Below are 22,528 nucleotides of genomic sequence, written 5' to 3'. Positions count from 1 at the left end.
TTGGCAGTACAAACATCACAATAGACTCATTATAATTAGGCCAACAATACTTTACATTGAATATAAAACAATTCATAAATTACATTCATTCAATGGAATATTGATTGAAATTAACAAAACAACATGCCCATGATACAGAACTTGGGACTGTAATATAGTACAGACGCTTTATAAACTACACTCATCAAACTTCCTGGGTTTCAAACAGCCCATAGAGAGTCAACAGGGAGAAACAGTCACTTTGTCATAATTTTCCATCTGTGGTGCATCTGTCTCAGAATCTGTCCCAGAATCAGTGTTAATGTTGTCATAAAATAAAAGAATAAAATGCTCATTGATGAAGGCCTTTTGCCATTTTGCCAACAAAGACTATGACAAATAAATATTCTGACCAATAATGACATTTGAAATCATTTTATTTCATTCTGATGAAAATATGATAAAACATGGCAGCAGACGTTCCAGGTTTTTGAAAGTTGATCATATTAGAGTTTGGAAACATTTTCCCTCAGTGTTTGAAGGTTTATTGATACAGGTAAAGTTCCTGACTATATAATATATTATATCAATAATCTTTGTGATAAATGCTTGGTTACTGTCAAATCATGAGAAAGAAATTACAACCTGTAGTATTAAACTAAAGAAGCAATAATCCACAATATTTTGATAATAATAAATGTGTTTTGTCCTCTTTATCTCTGATTGCTATAACTCAACAGTGAAACCTACATCCAGTTCATGAAAGCTTTTCCATTGTCTGTTCTAAACACTCGGTGTCTGGTAGCTCTTTCCTGGAAAAAATCTTCTGGCACACAGGAAGTGATGTGTTTTACATTTCCATTTGTAATAAGTAGAAGAAGAACTAGGTAGTTAGCATGAGCAGCCACCAGGTCACTTGGTCTTTTAAGAGTTTGGAGAGCAATGCCATTACACACCTAAGAGACAAATGTTGCAGTATAAAATTATTAGAGGGGAAGATCTCTAACCAACCAGTGAAATAAGCACAATTGGGTCTGGCTGCAGACCTCCAGCAGCAGGCCCCTGTCACGTGATCCAGGGGCCTGCTGCAAGAGGTGGAAGTGACGCTGATTTTCGAAACTATATGAACGTGAAGAAAGTAGAAGGAAAGTAGAAATCGACAATATGTAAAATAAATTAATTAATTAATTTACTGCCGACCAAAACTTCCAGAACACGCTATGTGGGGGATATTATATAATCTTAACGGAAAAAACAGACAACAGTGGCTACGTTTACATGCGCACAATCCAAACAATACGTTTACATGCACAATAATGCGATTATAATGTGATTAAGACAGAACCCATGTAAACACCATACTCTGGTTATATTAATGTTATTATGCTCATAGTCGAGGTAAACATAATCGCAGTAAGATATGTGGAGTACTCCGATCTTAATCGCATTGATAGGATATGTAGGCCTATATGTTGTCTGTAATCTGTTACATGCTGTCTGTCTGTAACATGTTAATTGTACTGCTGCCTGTCTTGGCAGGGACACTACTGAAAAAGAGATTTTTAATCTCAATGAGGCTTAAAGGTTAAATAAATAAATTACACCATAGCATTTCTTGAACTGTGACCAATTTGCGCATGTGTCCAGCTCACCACGTGAAGGTAAAAGTTAATTGTAGTCTGTACTGGGCTAGATTAGGGGGTTATTCTTATCAATATCTGTCATCCACAACAGCTTGTAGGATATTTCAGTTGATATCGCTATATCCGTCCAAAAGCGGCTTGACAGTTAGCCTATGTGTCTTCCATCTGCAGCCTCTAATTTGATGTGGTGCGCATTTTCACATTATTGCACAATCAGCGTCCTGCTTTTGCCAAATAGATACGCAAACGTCTGTGTTTTTTCTACAGACCAAGCTGGTAGGCTATTCCACACAGTTTCCAAGTTTCTACAGTGCAAGTCAGGAGACGGACGGTGACATCCTGGAGACGCGCTGGACACAGCGGCTCACAGCTCCATCCAAACACACCGCAACAACTGCATGCGTCTCCTCGTTCCTTCCAACAGGTTTCCCAATAGTAGAGCCTGAAGCATGCCAATGAGATAGATAGGCATATGGCTGTGATGAACAACATGATGTGGTAGAGCACAATCAGTAGTAGTAGTTGTTTTTATTACATTTGAAAGTGGACAGTGGACAGGAAAGGAGTTATTTTTATTAAAACATATATGTAGGCTATAGGGTATATGGAAGTGCTGTAGTCATGTAAACGGGATTATTCTGGGGAGTTGTCAGTTTATGCAATCATGTAAACGGTTTAATCTATTGCCTTAATCGCAGTATTGGCAATAGTTGCATTATTGTGTGCATGTAAATTCACTCAATGTATATTTTTTCTTTCACTTGAATAATTACTATATACAGTGCTTCATAATATTATGTGATGGCTTTTAATCTGAAAGACCAGCTCCCATTGTGATGAAACAGTGAAACTATGACTGAAACTAACAAGAGAGTAACAAGTGTCCCATTCTGGGTCAGATTTCACCGACCATATGAGCTAGACTATAAAATACAGACAGATCAGAAAGAAACAGGCTGCATACAAAACACATGAGTACATAATATAAATAATTTAAGTATGCCCTTTAAACAATAACTGGCTGTTTTTTCCGTTAGGACTTATATAATTTCCCCCACGGAGCATGTTCTGGAAGTTTTGGTCGGCAGCGCAGCAATAACCATATTTGGATGTTTAAAGTAAATTCATTAATTTATTTATTTAAAATATTATCGATTTGAAATAAAGCTAGATGCTGAAAGTCCTTCTACTTCCTTCATGTTCATAATAGTTTCAAAAATCAACATCACTTCCATCTCTTGCAGCAGGCTCCTGGATCACATGACAGGGGCCTGCTGCTGGAGCAGCCAGAGAGGGGCCTGATGCTGGAGATCTGCAGCCAGACCCTTCTCGAATAGGAGCAATTACTTAAGTAAATAATAAATACTTGCCTTGTGATTGTCTGTCCCTCTTTCTCTTTCTCTCAAAATATATTCCAGTGATGGTAATGGCAATGACACTTAGAAACACAGCTGTGCGAATTAGGAATAACCAGAAGTGTCTGTTATTCTCACCTGTCAGAAAGATTTACAATGAACATCAGCAAAATACACTGAAACATTATGTGTCATAAGCCTTTGGAAACATAAGAATTTAGTTAAAAACAGTGATGTGATTTGCCTTACTTGTCTCATCTGTATTGTTTTCCTCACTGCAGAATGTCTTGACGTTGACTGGAAGTGTCTTCTCATCAGCAGGGTTGGCAGCCACACATCTATAAGAGGAGTTGAAGTCTTGCTTGTCTACAGTGAGAGGCAGAGAGGGACCAGTGCTGGTCTGGTTCAGTATCTCCTCTCCTTTGATCCAGTACAGTGTCGTCTCATGAGCCTTCTCCACAAAACACACCAAGGTGCAGCTGTCAGCGTTCACTCTTGATCTGTTCACACCAGGCATTGGTGCAGGTTCTGGGAGGAATTTGGTGCAGATTCAAAAGAAAGAATTAGAGAGAACCATTAGCAAACATACATTATAGCATAAAACATACATACATAGAAGCACTGCTTATATGACAATGTGATTTATTATAAAATGCTGAGTATCTGTTGTCTTGTGATAATAAAAAGATTAAGATATGTCACTATATGGCAGCAGTCCATGTGATCTAATAGATGGAGAACCCAGTCAGAAGTGAGTTATCTCGCCGTGTGACATCATCAACACTCATTTGCATATGAAACGTGCAGCTAACATAAAGTTGTATAGTCTCATTAAAGTTCAATTTAATACTGCTCAATAAAAAAAAACAGTTGATCAGTGCAAAATAAATTTTACCAAACCATGACAGAGTTTAGTGCCTAAGTATAAAGGAGTGAAATGACTTTCTTGCATTTACAAAGTTTAAACTTGGCCGTTGAAAAGCATACTACAGTTCCCACGTGAGAAATAACTAGAAGCAAATGCGACTTACCATACACTGTGAGTTGATATGATGTAAAAACTCCTTCTCTTATAGAATCAATATTATAAATCCCTGCGTCACCTGTTTGTAGTCCTGTGATTGTAAAGAGTCCAGTGTGGTCGTGCCAGAGAAGTCTGTCTCTGAAACGGTGGTCCAATATATGGCTTTTCCTGTTATTCACCATAGCAATATTCAATCCTCCATATAAAAGAAATCCAAACTCCACAATAGGGTCTGGTAAAGTGATAGATCCTCCCTCAGTACATGTCAGGTTCTTCTTTATTTCCTCAGTAGCAGATGAGCCCATTACTGTAAAATATTGAGTGATTCAACAGTCAGTGCAAAATCAAAACCATTGATGTGAAATCCAGAAGAGATCAGCATGACACCATCTAAGACAGATACTCCTCAATATGATTATTTTCATGATATTCCTCTGCATTAGAGCAGTTCAGCCAAAGTCAGAAGCCACATAACCAAGAAAGACGACTGTGATGTTATTGAGATGTACAACCTGGAGCTGGTCCATTGACAATGAATAATAATAATAATAATAATAATAATAATACATTTATTTGTATAACACTTTTCATACAGACTATGCAGCTCAAAATACTTTGACAGTTCAGCACAACCATATCACAAAAATGAATTGTTCGGCACAACCATATCACAACCATATCACAATAATGAGTAAAAACAATACAATGAGTAAAAACAATAAAATGAGTAAAAACATTAAAAACAATAAAACAATAGAAAAAAAATAAAAATAAAAACAATAAAATAATAAAAAAGTAAAAAAAAGAGTAAGAAAGAAGTATTAGTGATTGTATGCCAGGTTAAAAAGATATGTTTTCAGCTGTCGTTTAAAAGTGTCTACTGAGTCCTCCTCTCTAACACATGTAGGCAGGGAGTTCCACAATTTTGGCGCGTAGTGGATGAAGGCAGCTTCCCCAATTTTCTTTTGGGGAACCTGCCTCAGAGGACCTGCCTCAGAGGACCTGAGGGCTCGTGAGGGGACATAGGACACCAAGGACTCTAATATGTATGGGGGTGCTAAGCCATTAAGAGCCTTAAAAACAAGTAGAATAATTTTAAAATCAACTCTGAAAGACACAGGGAGCCAATGCAGTGCAGCCAGAACAGGGGTTATATGCTCTTGATATAAAAGCATGAATTAGCCTCTCAGCATCCTGCTGGGTTAAAAACGATCGTACCTTGGCTATATTTCTCAGGTGAAAGAACACTGTCTTTGTCACCCTATTTATGTGGTGTTCAAAACTCAGGTCAGAGTCCAAAACTACACCGAGGCTTGTTACTTCCGATTTAGTCTGATGGCCCAGATTTCCTTTCCTTTTTGAGAGTATTTCTCTTTTGTTCTTGGGGCCAACCAAGAGAATCTCTGTCTTATCCTCATTTAGTTTCAGAAAATTGTTGTTCATCCATTGATTGATTGCAGATAAACAGGCAGTCAGGGAGCATAAGACATTCATATCATTCAGCTCCACAGAAATGTACAGTTGCGTATCGTCAGCATAGCTATGAAAGCTGACATTGTGTTCTCTGATGATATTACCTAAGGGCAACATATACAATGAAAACAGAAGGGGACCAAGGCAGCTTCCTTGTGCAACCCCAAAAGAGATATCATATCTCTCTGACTTGTAGTCTCCTAGACTAATATAGAATTGCCTCCCTGTAAGGTATGTTCGGAACCAGTTTAGGACACCTTCTGAGAGACCAACCCATTTTTCCAGACAATCCAACAGGATGCTATGGTCGATTGTGTCGAAGGCTGCACTCAAATCTAAAAGGATAAGAACTGAGACCTTGTTTGCGGCAACGCTAAGTCTAAGATCGTTTACTATTTTGGTTAATGCTGTCTCTGTGCTGTGGTTAGATCTAAAACCCGATTGGAATTTCTCCAAAATATCATTCTCGTTGAAAAAGTTGCTTAGTTGGTTAAAAACGACTTTTTCAAGTAGCTTGCTCAAGAAGGGTAAATTGGATACCGGCCTGTAATTACTTAGAACATTATGATCTAAATTTGGTTTCTTTAATAGCGGTTTCACAACAGCAGTTTTGAATGCGCTGGGGAAAATTCCAGTCTCGAGAGATATGTTTATTATATTTAGGACCGATGTGGAGACACTATTAAAAACTTTTTTTTTTAATTTTGTAGGGACAAGGTCGAGACAGCAGGTTGACGGTTTACTCTGTGTTATAATTCTGTCGAGTTCTGCATCAGAGATACTATTAAAATTCCTCATAGTTGCCGGCCTGTTACAGGGCAGGTCATATGGAGTACTAGTATTTCTGATAGTACCAGCTCTAATGGTTTTTATCTTGTCGTTAAAAAATTGTGCAAATTCCTCACATTTTGAGACAGAGGCCAGGCTAAGAATGTCAGAGGTTGGTGCGGGATTTAATAACCGATCGATAGTAGAGAACAGTACTCTGGAATTATTGCCATTGTCTGCAATGATCTTTGAAAATTGAGCTATTCTTTCCGAACGAATAGCCTTGTTATAAGTACTAATGTGCTCCTTAAAAATGCTACGGTGAATCTCTAATTTAGTTTTTCTCCATATCCGTTCCGCTTTTCTACATAATCTCTTGAGTCCACGGATAGTGCTATTTATCCATGGTGATATTTTATCGTGTGACCTCTTTTTGATCTTAACTGGAGCAACACTGTTCAATGCATTGCTTAAGTTACTATTAAAGGCGTCAACCATTTCATTTATCGAGCAGCGTACAACACATGGGTCAAAGGAGTTTGCAAGTTCAGAAAACTTTCGTTCTACTGGTATCTAAGTACCGTTTTTTAATTGTAAATTCTCTTGTTTTACTACATGTACTTAACAGAGCATCAAAGAACACACAGTAATGCTCGGAAACAGCAATGTCGGACACTGAAACATTGTCAATGGTTATTCCTTGCGATGCTTTTAGATCAAGTATATTACCCCGTTGATGGGTAGCTTCCGTTACATGTTGTGACAATCCTAGGTTGTCAAGGAGATTCATAAACTCCATAGCCTTCAAGTCAGAACTATTATTAATGTGAATATTCATGTCTCCATTGAGAATTATTCGATCATAGCTAGTAATAATGGTAGACATAAGTTTGGAGAATTCGGAGAGAAATACTGCTGATTGCTTCTGTGGTCTGTATAATGTTAAAATAAGCACATCTGATTCAGCTTTTAGCAAAATGGCAAGATATTCAAAGGAAGATAATTTACCCAGATCAATTTTAGAGCAGCTAAATTGATCAGAGGAAATAGCAGCTATTCCCCCACCTCTCTTCTCCTGTCTCACTGATTGAAAAAAAGTGTAGTTGGGGGGACAGGTTTCAATGAGAGTTGCAATGCCGTCAGTTTTTAGCCAGGTTTCGACAAGAAACATAAAATATAACTTCCTCTCGGAAATAAATTCATTAATTAGGAAACTCTTGTCATTAACGATCTCACATTTAAAAGTGCCATGTTTATACTAATGTCCATCCTTGCAGTATGTTCTTTTCTTGTTGCTGATTCCCTCGGAAGAGGTCCAAGATTCTGAGAGCGCACACTGTGCACAGCGGGACGACTCACCGGGGGGAGGAGCTGTCTGTAACAACAGTCAGAATAGGGAGACGAACCGGTGGAAATGTTAATGGTAATGCCAGGGGAGGCCAGTAGGGGGGGCTAGTGCTGGAAACAGTGGCCTGAGATGAGACCGGAGAAGAAGAGGGGAATGTAAATAGTCAATCACGTGGGGAGGACTGTACAGCGTGCTGCAAGTTAGCCGCCAGCACTCGGCCGCCCAGCCTGTTGGGGTGGACTCCGTCAGTCCTAAAAAGGGAGAAGCGATTCCAAAACAAATTAAAATTGTCAATAAAACCTATATTGTGAGCTCTGCAGGCGGATTGGAGCCAAGTGTGGAGGCTGAGGATTCTGGTGAAACGCCCTGCTCCACGGGCCAGAGTGGGAATAGGACCGGAGATAAAAACAGACTTTCCACAACTATTTAAAAAGTTAAAAAGATCGTTAAAGTCGTTTTTGGTCAGCTCAGACTACTGACGAGCTGCATCGTTTGCTGCATCGTTTGTCCCCAACAGACTCTCATAGAAAGTTTGTTTGAGCTTGAGAAAATATACCATCCTACTATAGAATGAGGAAACCTCTGTCTGTCTGTCCGTCCGTCCGTCTGTCCGCATCCATTTTGCTCCTCAACGGGTTGGCCAATCAATCTGAAACTGCACATGGGCATTGAGCATTGGCATAGGCAGGGACTGACGGAGCCGATTTTAACATTTCCCGAAATTTACGCTGTTTATGCGCATTTTTGGCAAGTCTGCGCGGAGTTGTGGCGCGCGCATCCCCAGAAGTCTGCACGTACTTGTGGCATCCCCGGGTATGGACTAGTAAAATAGAAATGGTGGCACATAACAGATTTGGGGGTGTGGCTACCTCTTCTCACTCATTTCTATAGGAACTAATACTGACTGTTCACTAATGGCAGCTATTGGGTATTGATTATCAGCATAAACTATCAGCTATCTGCAGCTTTAATCCAAAAATATTGGCATCGGTATCAGACTTCAAAAATACATATTGGCTGAACCCTAATTTATAGTAGATCTGTAATGTCAGACAGCGTACAGCACCACTGAGAAAGAGTTTGGTAAAGAAAAGGTGAGTATGAGAACAGCAATAGTGCTCTGTTGTTCCACTCATATTTAATATGACAGTCCCAGTCTTTATCTATCTGCCACAGCAGTTCCTTGAAATTCATATTATATGTAGATGAAAGAGTTTCCTTATTAATCCTTTAGAGAAAAAGGGCTCTCTTTGAAACATATGAAAATTTGTATCAATGCTCAATATATGAAACATTTATTTTTTAAGTTCTATTAAAATATCAGAGTATAGTGTGAAATTTTGTGGCTTTTATTTTCAGTCAATTCTATCAAATTCTATTCTTTTTTAATTTTCTTACCATTACTACCAAGTTGTTTTTGTGCATTTACTGCCTTTTTTGTCTTTTGTAATCTTTCAAACTTTTGGTCAGTCAGTTAAATGTAATAATAAGCTAAAATAACCCTAACTATATATACAGATGCATGGGTTTAAAAATGACATCTGATATTATATGTGATATCAGTGCAGTGTACATTGTGTCATTTTTCAACACATCTGTATGAGTTTAGTTTACAAAACATTCTGGGTTAAATCATTTTAAAGAGAGCAAATAAAACCTTTGTAAGACAAGAAGTCAGCGAATTAATAAGGGATGTGGTATAATTAAACAGCACAATAATACAACACATTCATTTAAAAACAGCCTCTAAAATATAGAAGAATTTAAAACAGACAATTTCTGATCATGCCAGAACAGCACCTCTATAAGCCACAATCAAGTGAAGAATAAACAGCAGTTACATCAGTTCTGCAGTTAAAAAGTTACCTATGAAAAAGATGAAAATCTTCATCTCCTGTAGCTCCATGGTCCATCACAGAGTTTGGTCTTGTCAGGTATTCAGGCTGCTGGAGATCGACAAAGAGGAAGTGTTGTAGTTACAGCAAATAACAGGAAGCTCTCGTCTCACCACTGATACCAGGCTCCATGTAGAGAGGAACTCTCTACATACCCACAGTTCTGACTTCTATCCTCACAATGAATTCCATCAAGATCAGAAAAGTTCCTCTCATGTACAATTTTGGGAAATAGTGCAGAGTTGAGAAAATTGAGAATTCTCCATTGTTTTGAGTAGAGATGTTTCTGAATCTGAACATAATGCATCATTCTGTCTTCTCAATCTGTATCGTTCCCCACTGGAATATTTTGATATCTTGGTGTTGCAGCGAACCAGCTAGGGGAGGAGACTGGAGAATCCATTATTAGTAATCATAATATTAGTAATAATATTAATAATAATAATAATAATAATAATAATAATAATAATAGACGGGCAATAGACAGGGTTCAAGCAAATAGCACTGCCTATTGGCCAAATGCCGTTACATTCTGCATGGTACATGCTGACAGATCTTGTTGGACCATTCTGCAAAGATGATGTGAGCAAAGTGTCAACTGAATTGGACCAACAGACAAATGTTAATCTCTTGTGCAATTTCTCTGTTTGGCTGTTTGTCATGCTGTGCTATAGGAAAGGTTGAAACCCTCTTCCTGTCCCACTTTAGCATACGTTAGATGAAAGAGAAGCTAAAGCATCGCTGTCTAGCTATTCCAGCCTTCTGTCCGACCGCAACATGCACTGCAAAAACATATTAAGGCACTTCAACTTAAAAACATAAGTTTCCTTGCTGCATCAAAATTGTGAGTTGACTGTAATAGTACTGAATAGTTAGGTCAAAGATCATTAGTTATAATGTAGAAAAACTGAGTGAACTAAAAACAGTAAGTTCAATCAACAAATGTCTAGTCATGTTGATAACATGCTTGAAGTGGATAGTACTTGCAATGTGTAATAGAGAATGTCTGCTTTTCTTAATCAGAAATTCACCTATGATACATACATAACAAGTTTCCATCATGTAACTTCATTCAAACCAGAAGAAGAAGAGTTTCTGGAGAGTTAAATGCAATGCATACTGGGAAGTCTGCTGATAAGCTAACAGTGTTTCTTAATAAACTATAATGATCAGTTTTGTGAAGCTTTATAAGGTGTTGTTTCAACTCGTAATTTTAAGTCACAAGACGTGAACTCATGATTATAAGTCATGAAGCTCATAACTGACACTTGTAAGTTGAAATTGACAAACATATCTATAGGTACAAGGTACAAAACCAGCAAAAAGTTCATGAAAATGATGCCTTTGAGTCGGCCAAATGTAGGAAGCAACCAGAGCCAGTATAGGTGGAGCATGACACCATTCAGAAAAACCTTTAGAGATCAATGACTGAATCCTCCCACATCCTGAAATATGAGATCCTGACATATACTTTTAAAACTTCAGTATTCTCAACAATATTCTCAACTGAGAACATCATTGACTTGAAATCTTATACTTTCAACAGTATTCTATCACAGTAAGGATTTTTGTTGTTTCCCTTCTGTCAGATCATTAACATCTGTGTTCTCAGTAATGAGTGTTAGCAGCAGCGTTATTATGAATAGAATTAGATTCACCAAAAATGACTCAATGCCCAATGAATGCAAGCAGTCTGTATTAGTGTCTCTGAAATTGGCAACATCCTTTCTCATTAACATTAATAGAGTCCTGATAGCTTAACTGGGGCTCTGGACTTCAACTTTGTTTGGGCAAACATGCTGAAGGCAGCTTGGTGTCCTAAAGCTGAGAGACTGTCCTGTATCTGGAGTGTGACAGGTTTGACTGTTGCCTGCTGAAGTGTCTTTGAGCAAGACACTAAAGCTCTACCTGCTCTAGTAGAGCTCCACTTGGCTGCCTGTGCACTCTGACCCCTCTGGTGAAAGATTCAATTATAAATGCCACAGACTGGCACTATTTATTTATTTATTTATTTATTCTCACATAGTTGAGGAAGGACATCAAAGAAAGATGGATCTGTGTCACAAAAGAGCAAAAATCTTTTTATTTTTTCTGCTGTTGTGTAAATGCAGCCTATCATGGCTCTGACTGAATAAAGGTGTAATCCATGAAAGAGGACACAAGGGGGACCTGCTGAACCAACTGACTTACACCAGCCTTACATCCCCCCCCCCCCCCCCCCCCCATTTAAATCTACAGTCACATGATATTTTTATATCCTGTATTTAACTGATTACATTTAATGACATTATAAGCACAAAAAATAATGAAATGTTTGAAAAACAGCGAACTAGGAAAATGTTGGAAATGTAATGCACACAAAAAATGGTGCTATTTTTTTTATGCTGAAATCGACATCTTCATTATTATTCATTTTTGTCAAAAGACTATGACTTTGACTATGACTTTCCGAAAAGTGACAACAATAGGGTCTCACTCCAATCAAAATCAAATCAAATTTTATTTTGTAACATTTCATACAACAATGTAAACAAAAGTGCTTTACAAACATGGTTAAGAACAGTTCAGGGCCATGAAAAAGAAAGACAGTGACAGAAAGAGGATAAACTCATAAAGGGACACAAGAATAGAAGTACTGTTTTAAAAGTATGAAAATTATAAAAAATAAACAAAAAAGTATAATGTATATACAAAAAAATGTATTCAAAGTTTCTCACTTACTTTACGACAAAATGTCCTCAGCTCTCTAGCCTTCAGTGTCTGTGGATAAGAAGTCCACTTCTGTCTTACAGCTGTATGCTCAGTTCAGTCAATTAATATTGATATCAGTACATGTTAACAGTGTAGCAGATCCCAGGCCAGTATACAGTATGCTGTCAGAAGTAGCTGGAAACAACTAAACCTCTGATCAGAAAACAAAGCTTCCTTATGCAGACACATTTTGTACCATAAGGTTTTTATTTCAGGTTGTTATCAACGATTCATTAAAACTTTTTTTGTGTAAACAGGATATGTATGAAAGCTATGTGTGAAGTAAAGCTCTGTGTTATATTCATGTGATAATAAATACCTGCCTTGCAACTGTCTGGCGCTCTTTCTCTCAAAATATATTCCAGTGATGAAAATGACACTTAGAAATACAACCATGGGAAATAGGAATAGCCAGGATTCACTGTTATTCTCACCTGTCAAAAAGATTTACAACAAACATCAGCAAAATACAAAACATTATGTGTCATAAGCCTTTGGAAACATAAGAGTTTAGTTAAAAACAGTGATGTGATTTGCCTTACTTGTCTCGTCTGTATTGCTTTCCTCACTGCAGAATGTCTTGACGTTGACTGGAAATGTCTTTTCATCAGCAGGGTTGGCAGCCACACATCTATAAGAGGAGTTGAAGTCTTGCTTGTCTACAGTGAGAGGCAGAGAGGGACCAGTGCTGGTCTGGTTCAGTATCTCCTCTCCTTTGATCCAGTACAGCGTCGTCTCATGAGCCTTCTCCACAAAACACACCAAGGTGCAGCTGTCAGCGTTCACTCTTGATCTGTTCACACCAGGCGTTGGTGCAGGTTCTGGGAGGAATTTGGTGCAGAAACATAGATACATAGAAACGTGATTTATCAGGAAATACTAGAGTATGGCAGCAGTCCATGTAAAGTAATAGATGAAGAACCCAGTCAGAAGTGAGTTCTCTCGTTGTGTGACATCATTGACACATTTGCGCATGAAAAGGATTATGGGAGATACAATTTGATGCATAGTCTCATTAAAGTTCAATTTCCACAATATTAGTTTTACTTTTTGAGTTGATTAGCTACCGCTCAATAAAACAGACTTGATCAGTGCAAAATGCTTTTTACCAAACCATGACAAAGTTTAAAGTATACAGTATGAAGTGAAATATCTATGTTTAACTTAAAAAAGCTAAACCTGGCTGATGAAAATTATGGTGCAGTTACCACAGAAAAATACTGAGAGAAGAAATGTGACTTACCATACACTGTGAGTTGATATAATGTGAAAACACCTCCTCTCTTGGAATCAATTGTATAAATCCCTGAGTCTTTTGTCTGCAGTCCTGTGATGGTAAACAGTCCAGTGTTGTTGTCCCAGAGAAGTCTGTCTCTGAAACTTTCCTCCAATATCTGGCTTCCGCTGTCAGTCACCAAAGCAATGATCTTTCCTTGATATAAAAGTAATCCAAACTCCACAATAGGGTCAGGTAGAGTGATGAATCCTCCTTCAGTACGTGCCAGGTTCTTCTTCACTTCCTGTGTAGCAGATGAGCTCATTACTGTAAAATAATGAGTGATACAACAGTCAATACAAGGTCAAAACCATTGATGAGAACATGTGAAATCCAGAAGAGATCAGCATGACACCATTTAAGACAGATACTCCTCAATATGATTATTTTCATGATATTCCTCTGCATTAGAGCAGTTCAGCCAAAGTCAGAAGCCACATAACCAAGAAAGACGACTGTGATGTTACTGAGATGTACAACCTGGAGCTGATCCATTGACAATGAAATGAAATGAAACAATAGGCTCTCATAGAAAGAAGAAAATATACCCATATCTGCAGAAAATGCCCTGTGGTATTTTTACTGTCTTGTTTTCTTGCTTTTCAGTATATTTTCAGTTGAGTTGTACAGTAAATTGGTGGTGAATCACAGATTTGGGGGTGTGGCTAACTCCTCTCACTCATTTCAATAGGAACTAGTAGTGACTGTTCACTAATGGAAGCTATTGGGTATTGATTATCAGCACAAAATATTAGCTATCAGCAGCTTTAATCCAAAAATATTGTTATTGTATTGCCTTCAAAAATATATATTGGCCGAACCCTAATTTAGATCAAGATTTAACTCAATGTCAAGTTTGTTCTTCTTAATATTGTTAGACAGTAAGTATTATAAAAGTATTGATTTCACTTATTTTAGTTGATTTAGTTTCATTAAGGTCACAGAGACATAATGTACCAACAACGCTGAAAATGGAGGACTGAGGATTGACTTCTGCAAGAATCCACAGGCCCGTCTCCCCCAGCTGCTACTGATGTTCAGACCATGATCCAGTCCTGCTCCCCCATACCTCCACATCATGGTCCAGTCCTAGACCTCTATACCTTAATGATAATTAATCAGAATTTACAAAATGATTCATAGCTTAATTTCTTCTCATACTGACAATCTTAGCTAAGTAGAACTAAGAGTAGGTCATACAACTCCTATTTTATCTATCTTACATCGGCCTCAGTCAAATTTAGGATTTATCTTAGGATCTAACTGATTACATTTAAAGCAATATATGGCTTTACCCCATCATATATTGTTTGTTTTTAACTCAAGTCTCAATCCCACAATTGAGATTTATTTATCAGCACATCATTGTGTTTATACATAGCTATATTTAATCACATATAAATGACAAATATGTTTAGACATGCCTATATTCATATATACTTATTTTTGCTGCAAAAATTGATGTCTATTTGCTGCTCTACTTTTCTCCTGGACATATTTCTGCACATTCTCCCTCTACATCAGTTTTGAAATTGTTGAGTATACATTTACAGTACCCCTCAATTGTTTATAGTCTGTTTTATCATTTTTTGGTTTGAATGTGTTATTATTTTTACTGTTCATATTATTTCTAGTTGTTTATTGCCTACTTTATATTCTTTTGCATGCTTATATTTTACTTTTCTTTTTCCCTTAATCCTAACTATATGTACAGATGGGTTTAAAAATGACATCTCAGAGTAAACGTGATACTATCAATACAGTACACGTTGTGTCATTTTTAGTTAGGAACAAAACATTCTGGGTAACATCCTTTTTAAGGGAGTGAAACCTTTGTAAGACAAGAAGTCAGCAAAAAAATAAGGCACATACTATTATTTAACAGCACAATAATGTGACACACATTCATTTAAAAACAGCCTCTAAAATATAGACAAATTTAAAATGGGCCAATTTCTGATCAGAACAGCACCTCTATAAGCCACAATCAAGTGAAGAATAAACAGAAAGTTACATCAGTTATGCAGTTAAAAAGTTACCTATGAAAAAGATGAAAATCTTCATCTCCTGTAGCTCCATGGTCCATCACAGAGTTTGGTCTTGTCAGGTATTCAGGCTGCTGGAGATCGACAAAGAGGAAGTGTTGTAGTTACAGCAAATAACAGGAAGCTCTCGTCTCATCACTGATACCAGGCTCCATGTAGAGAGGAACTCTCTACATACCCACAGTTCTGACTTTTATCCTCACAATGAATTCCATCAAGATCAGAAAAAGTTCCTCTCACGTACAGTTTTGGAAAATAGTGCAGAGTTGAGAAACTGGCGAATTCTCCATCGTTCTGAGTAGACATATTCCTGAATCTGAACACCATGTGTAGGAGCCTTTTTGTTTTGGTTTGTAAAAGAGAACTACACAGGCAGTCGCCTAGTTAGAAGCGCGAGATGACGCAGTCACCGTGCGTCCACCATCTAATAATTGACAGAGGTGTGTCTAACTGGTGGAGACGCCAGGCAGATATTGTTTTTCAACCGCACGCTCACACACGTTTTTTCGCTTTAGTTTCGTTTGGTTTTGAACTAAAGTTGCTTTTTGTTGAACGTTTTTGGAATCCACGTCAGCCTTTTTAGATGCATGCATCGAGCCTTATTTTGATAACGTATACACCTGTACAGTCGCATGCACTTCCACACTCATCAATCAAGCCATCTCAACAAGTAAGTGAGAACCCATAAAACATGAACTACACCGTGGATTAAGCATGTTGAAAGCAAGTCCGGCTTTAAATGTCTCAAAGCTTGAAAGTCCTGACACCATGCATCATTCTACCTTCTCAGTCTGTATCGTTTCCCACTGGAATATTTTGTAGATATAAAATTTTATCATGTTGCTTTTTTTTTTCCAATCAGAAATTGACCTATGATTCACATACCAAGTCGCCATCCTCTAACTTCATTCAAACCAGAAGAATTAGAGTTTCTGGAGAGTTAAACCAAATGCAATGCATACTGGGAAGTCTGCTGATAAGCTACAGTGTTTCTTAATAAACTATGATCAGTTTAGTGAATGCTTTATAAAGTGTTGTTTCAACTCGTAATTTTAAGTCTCAAGACATGAACTCATGATTATAAGTCATAAAGCTCATAACTGGCACTTGTAAGTTGAAATTGACAAACATATCTATAGGTACAAGGTACAAAACAAGGAAAAAGTTCGTGAAAATGATGCCTTTGAGTCAGTCAAATGTAGGAAGCAACCAGAGCCAGTATAGGTGGAGCATGACACCATTAAGAAAAACCTTTAGAGACCAATGACTGAATTCTCCCACGTCCTGAAATATGAGATCCTGACATACACACTAATACTTTTAATACTTCAGTATTCTAAACAATATTCTCAACTGAGAAAAACACTGACTTGAAATCTTATACTTTCAACAGTATTCTATCAGATTCTATCTATCTTTCTGGAGAGTTAAACCAAGTGCAATGCATAAGGCTGCTGATAAGCTGTAGGAAACAGTGTTTCCTAATAAACTATATATAATGATCAGTTTAGTGAATGCTTTATAAGTTGTTGTTTCAACTCATAATTTTAAGTCACAAGATGGGAAGTCATGATTGTTAGTCATGAAGCTCATAACTGGCACTTGACCAAATGTAGGAAGCAACCAGAGCCAGACACCGTTCAGAAAAACCTTTAGAGCTCAACTAGGATGCTGTTGGGGGCCGACAGCAAGGGTATATCCCCGAAATTCCCCGATCCTCGAAGGCCCCATTAAGTCAAATGTAATAAAAGCCATTCAATAATCAAACAATGAGACTCCAGGGTTTATTTTGCCAAATTATACTTTTTTTCCTTCTGGGCTAATCTAAAGTTAATTATTTTACTCCTAAACACTTCAAAATGAATGCATATAATGCTCTAGGGATTGTCTACCCCAGTACCTGAATTGGACCAAAAAAGGTGCCAGTACCCTAATTCAGCAGTTGCATGACATAAGCATCGCATGTGTCTTGGACATATTTATATTTATACGCATATCTTGGTAATATATCCCACTTCAAATGTATTTTTGTATGTATTTCATTACATACAAATATAATATTGCATATATGCTACAATAAAACCAACTGAAAATGAAACAAGACTGCAGTCAGTTTAGCTGCAAAACAACTAGTCCTAACCTACCTTGCCATTTTAAAAAAAAAAACAGAAAAATGTGCTGGGTTATGGCTGTAATAATATCAGAGAAAGATTATATCAGAGAAAGATTACATACTTACAAGCATACAGAAGACTGATGCAAATAGATAGAGGCCAATATTGTCTTTATATAACTGACGGACAGAGCTGTCTGTGCTTTTTGGAGGTAGTGGCAACAAAGCAATATTGACCTTTTGTTGTTGACAGTCATGATATAAGAAAACTAGCATTATGTAACTTTTTACGTACATTTATTCCTCCTTGGCGCAATAACATACCTTTCATTTGTGCTTGCACATCCTCTATTTTCTTTTCTCTCTCTATTGGCACCTGACCAGTAGTGTTGATTGGACATATTGGCGTTTGATTACCATGAATTTCTTCATGATTGACACTTTAACGGCCCTGTGCTCCACTGATTGCTCTGCTCCATCAGATCAAGTGAAGAGGCATCACTCTGCTCACAATATAAATGTATTTATTTTTTCTACACAATATCATTCCATTGTCGTTTTGCCCACAAAGTCCTGCATCAGAATGTAAGCCATTATATTCTTTACAATCTGCCTTTGCGGGGTAAAACGTCAGTAGAATGGTTTTAATATTGCAGAACACACAATTACAAGCGGCTATTTAATTTAGGCCAGAGTGACACCTCTTCACTTGATCTATGCAGCTTTGTTTTCGGCTGCAGTTTGACTCACCATGTGTGAGCGGAGTGCTGCCTTCAGTCTGTAGGATGCTGTCTGCTTAAATGAAGCCCTGTCAAGTCTATAGAGAGCCTAAGTCCCTCCCCTTACGCTGTCCCCCATGGGACCTTATTTCGGAAAAAATATGTACGGTAGTCAACGGCAAGAGACAAATAATTGTTTGATCCCGTTTGAATTGTGCCATGACTTACACATATGATGTTTTGTCAATTTAAAAGATAATTTTGCAAGTCAAGAAAGTCGCAGTTTGTTGTAAAACAGTACAGTAACGTTTAGTTTTGTGTGAAACCGCTCAGTGAACTACATCTCTCGTCTCGCACAATATACGTCACCAACACCAACATGGAACGAAACATAGGAAACACACACAGGCATCGCGTTAACGTTAGCGCCCACTGTACTAAAACTATCCTAAACCAGTTTAAATCCATTCTTACTGTCTACCTTCCAGGTTGTGTATAATACTCCTGCTATCTGAGAGGGACTTAGCTTCAGCGGCTCTGGGTAGCTTGTGGAGAGAGGAAGTTATGTCACTTGCGCGACTTTTGGGTGTGTAGTCTTTCTAATTACGTATTTTTACAGTCTTATAGTTCAACAGTTTTACCACAAACTGCGACTTTCTTGACTTGCAAAATTATCATTTAAATTGACAAAACATAATATGTGTAATTCATGGCACAATTCAAACGGGATCAAACAATTATTTGTCTCTCGCCGTTGACTACCGTACATATTTTTTCCGAAATAAGGTCCCATGGTGGTCCACCGGAAGGGGAGGGACTTAGGCTCTCTATGGCGCACTTTTTTCATACGGAGATACTCTCTTCATTCAACTAAGGCGTACCAGGAGGTGGCGGTACGGAATAAGAAGTAAGGGTACTCATGTGGACAAAAATCAGAAGTGCCGGTACTCAGTACCAGTGAGTACCGGCCCATTTCAGGCACTGGTCTCCCCAATAATAAAGGCTATACCTTAACTATGTTTTTAACACTCAATAATAAATTGAACTAATTAAGTATAGGCTAGCCACTAGCGGCGATGGCTGGGTTCATGCCAGTACAGCAGCCAGAGCTGAAACGTGGAAGTTTGCATTAAGATTACTGTCAGTTTTGTCATATTAGGCTGCCAAGCTATCAAGTTCTGATACTGAACAATCTAATAGCAAGTTAAAAGGTGTCAAAAGCCAACTTCGTATTCTAGCTGTACACTCAAAATGCTGCTGTTCGGCAAAATCTGGTTGAAATCAAATGTCAAATTAAAAGAACTATCTCTACTGCTACTACTATTCAGCTTTGTAGTGTGGTATTTTTAGCTGGTGCACAGGCTTGAAAATTTGGGTGAAATTCTGTTTGAGTTATAAGCCAAAATGTCATAGGCCACACCCACTTTCACTAATGACAACCAAACTTCATATTTTGACTAGGACATGGTCCTAGAGCATGTGTAGCGAATTTCGTGTTATTTAACAAACTAGTGCAGGGCCCGTTCAAAACATGCCTGTTCGGAACGGGCCGATTGCTTGGCCCGTATTGCTGCTTGCAGCTTTCTCGAGAACTGCTCATCCAAGCGACTTCACACTCGACACTGCGCTTCCAGTCGCTTGCTTTGAGCCCCGCTGCTGCACAGAGTGCTGTTTGCCCCGCCCCGCTGCTGCACACAGCGCTGTTCGCTTGTTTATTCAAAGTTTATTAATTATAGCCACCAAAATCGGCCTGTCCAATCTGACACTGCACGTCCTTGGGTCCCCAGCAATACACCCGCCAAGTGTGAAGTAGACCGGACGAACGGTTCTCGAGATATGCGAAGGACACACATACAGACAGAGATTCCTTGCTTTATAGTATGATGATTAGATTAGGAGATACAGTTTTCTGGCCTTTGTAGCGCCCCCTATTGGTCAATATTTGAATGGCTTTGCACACATGTTCATTCATTATATGTGAACCTCTTGTCCAAGTTTCATGATGATTGGACCATCTATCACAAACTTATAACAATTTAGCTTATAGGCCACGCCTCCACAAATTTAAGAGTGAATATCTTCAAAACTACAGTAGATATCAACAAAATTTAAAAAGCGTAGGACCATAGATGCTACTGACCGATTTTAGTGGTAATCGGTCAAACGATAGGAGGAGATGTGTTTTTCAAATAATTCAAAATATGTAAAAAAAAAAATCCAGGTGAACCTTGGGGGTCCTTATGGCAAATTTGTAGAGTACGGTTAGGTGGACACGTGGACAAAGTTTCATGTAAATCGGATATTTTTGACCTTTAATTATAGCGCCACCATCAGGCTGATGGGGGTCATATTTCTTGTGGGTCTAATTGAAGCCATACTAGACCATGGTGCAAAGTTTTATGGCTCTAGCATGTATCATCTAACGGGAAGAGCCCAAAGAGAAAAACAATAATCATTTTTTAATAAAGTACCAGTACAAAAATTTATTAATTAATTTATTAATAATAATCACAGAAAGTGCACATTTCATACAAATCTCCATAATTGCCTGAACAATTATCTTGACAAATTTCAATACAATATAATGCACCATTGGTGAGATATGGGTCCAAATAGCACGGACATTAATTTAATCAGTTAATTAATAATAGTTATAATAATCATAAACACATCAAAATCAATGCAGTTCTTCCTTTAGGGGTCATCAATGTCCATACCAAATTTGTAAAGATTCTTATAAAAACTGTTCAAGTTATCGCATTCACACAAAGAATCTGCGGCAGACGCGGCGGTGGGTGGGATGAATCCATAATATCCCTGAAACTCATTTCGGTGATGTAATTCATGATTCAATTCTCCCACATCTTGAAATATGAGATCCTGACACATATACACTAACACTTCACTACACTACACCAATACTTCACTATTCTCAACAATACTCTCAACTGAGAACATCATTAACTTGAAATCTTATACTTTCAACAGTATTCTAACATAGTAAGGATTTGTGTTCTTTACACACAGTCAGATCATTAACATCTGTGTTCTCAGTAATGAGTATTAGCAGCAGCGTTATTATGAATAGAATTAGATTCACCAAAAATTACTTGATGCCCAATGAATGCAAGGAATCTGTAATAGGCAACATCCTTTGTCATTAACATTACTGTAATAGTAACGATTACTGTAAGCCCTGATGGCTTAACTGAGGCTCTGGGCTTCAAGCTTTGCAAACATGCTGAAGGAAGCTTGGTGGGCTAAAGCTGAGAGACTGTCCTGTACTGGAGCCGTTACTGACACATTTCTGCCTCATTTTGGTGGCGTTCGTCAGAACTTGTCCTCAAGAACATGTGTTTGTGCAACGCAACCAGTGACAAACACTACCATCTGTGTAGAAGGGGTCAGTACATTAACAGCCACTAGGGCAGTAAAATTGACCAGAATCATATGCAGAGAAATATCACTTGGCAGTATAAATACACGTCACAATAGACTCACGATTATTAGGCCCACAATCCTTCATTCTTCATTACAACTAACAACATTAACTGACACCACCCTGTACCCAACCTAGCTACGTCACAAAATGGACTGAATGGAATTCAATTTCATGAATAATGAGTACTCATTTTACACAATTACACTTGACAGTGAATATGAAACTGTATATTGATGCAATAACAAAACAACATGACCATGATAGCTTGATATTGTAAGATAGTGGCCTACAGATGCTTTACAAACTACACTTGTCAAAATACACTTGTCAAACAAAAGTCAACAGGGGGTGAAACATTCACTTTGTCATTATTTTCCAGTTGATGGTGCATCTGTCTCAGAATCTGTCCCAGAATCAGAGTTGTTTTTGTTGTAAAATAAAAGAATAAAACGCTTGTTGATGAAGGTTTTTTGCAATTTCGTCAGCAAAGTTCAGTTTCTTTCTTCCCCCTACCTAGGGTGTCCTGAAAGACTAATTCACTGGTGGAGGCTTGCTATGCCTATAGGCCTCACTCGTCCCTAAGGCCCTTGGTTTGGTATGGGCGGGAGTCCCTTCTCCTTCAGGTCACTCACCCAACCTTAGCTCCATAGGCCTAGAAGCTGGAAAAGGGATATTCTCTACTAGGCTCAGAGAAAAG

At 38.0% G+C, this 22,528-nt stretch overlaps 1 protein-coding gene across 2 annotated transcripts; it reads right to left on the bottom strand.

Annotated features, from left to right (window-relative positions):
* Positions 1-866: 866 nt before the first annotated feature.
* On the bottom strand, positions 867-15,635 carry LOC139910258 (CD48 antigen-like). 2 transcript variants are annotated; one of them, XM_078282157.1, is made up of 5 exons: positions 15,552-15,635; positions 13,480-13,779; positions 12,779-13,057; positions 2,993-3,115; positions 867-935 (listed from the first exon to the last, which is right to left on the bottom strand). In XM_078282157.1, the coding sequence occupies exons 1-5, from the start codon at positions 15,589-15,591 to the stop codon at positions 928-930; spliced, it is 750 nt and encodes a 249-aa protein (XP_078138283.1). In that variant the 5' UTR covers positions 15,592-15,635; the 3' UTR covers positions 867-927. The 2 variants fall into 2 exon arrangements, with proteins under 2 accessions (XP_078138283.1, XP_078138277.1); XM_078282151.1 differs by lacking the exons at positions 12,779-13,057; positions 13,480-13,779; positions 15,552-15,635 and adding exons at positions 3,227-3,505; positions 4,009-4,308; positions 9,457-9,584.
* Between the last annotated feature and the right edge of the window lie 6,893 nt (positions 15,636-22,528).

This window comes from Centroberyx gerrardi, chromosome 3 (assembly GCF_048128805.1).
Source record: "Centroberyx gerrardi isolate f3 chromosome 3, fCenGer3.hap1.cur.20231027, whole genome shotgun sequence".
Lineage (NCBI taxonomy): Eukaryota > Metazoa > Chordata > Actinopteri > Beryciformes > Berycidae > Centroberyx > Centroberyx gerrardi.
This window is presented reverse-complemented; position numbering and strand designations above follow the sequence as displayed.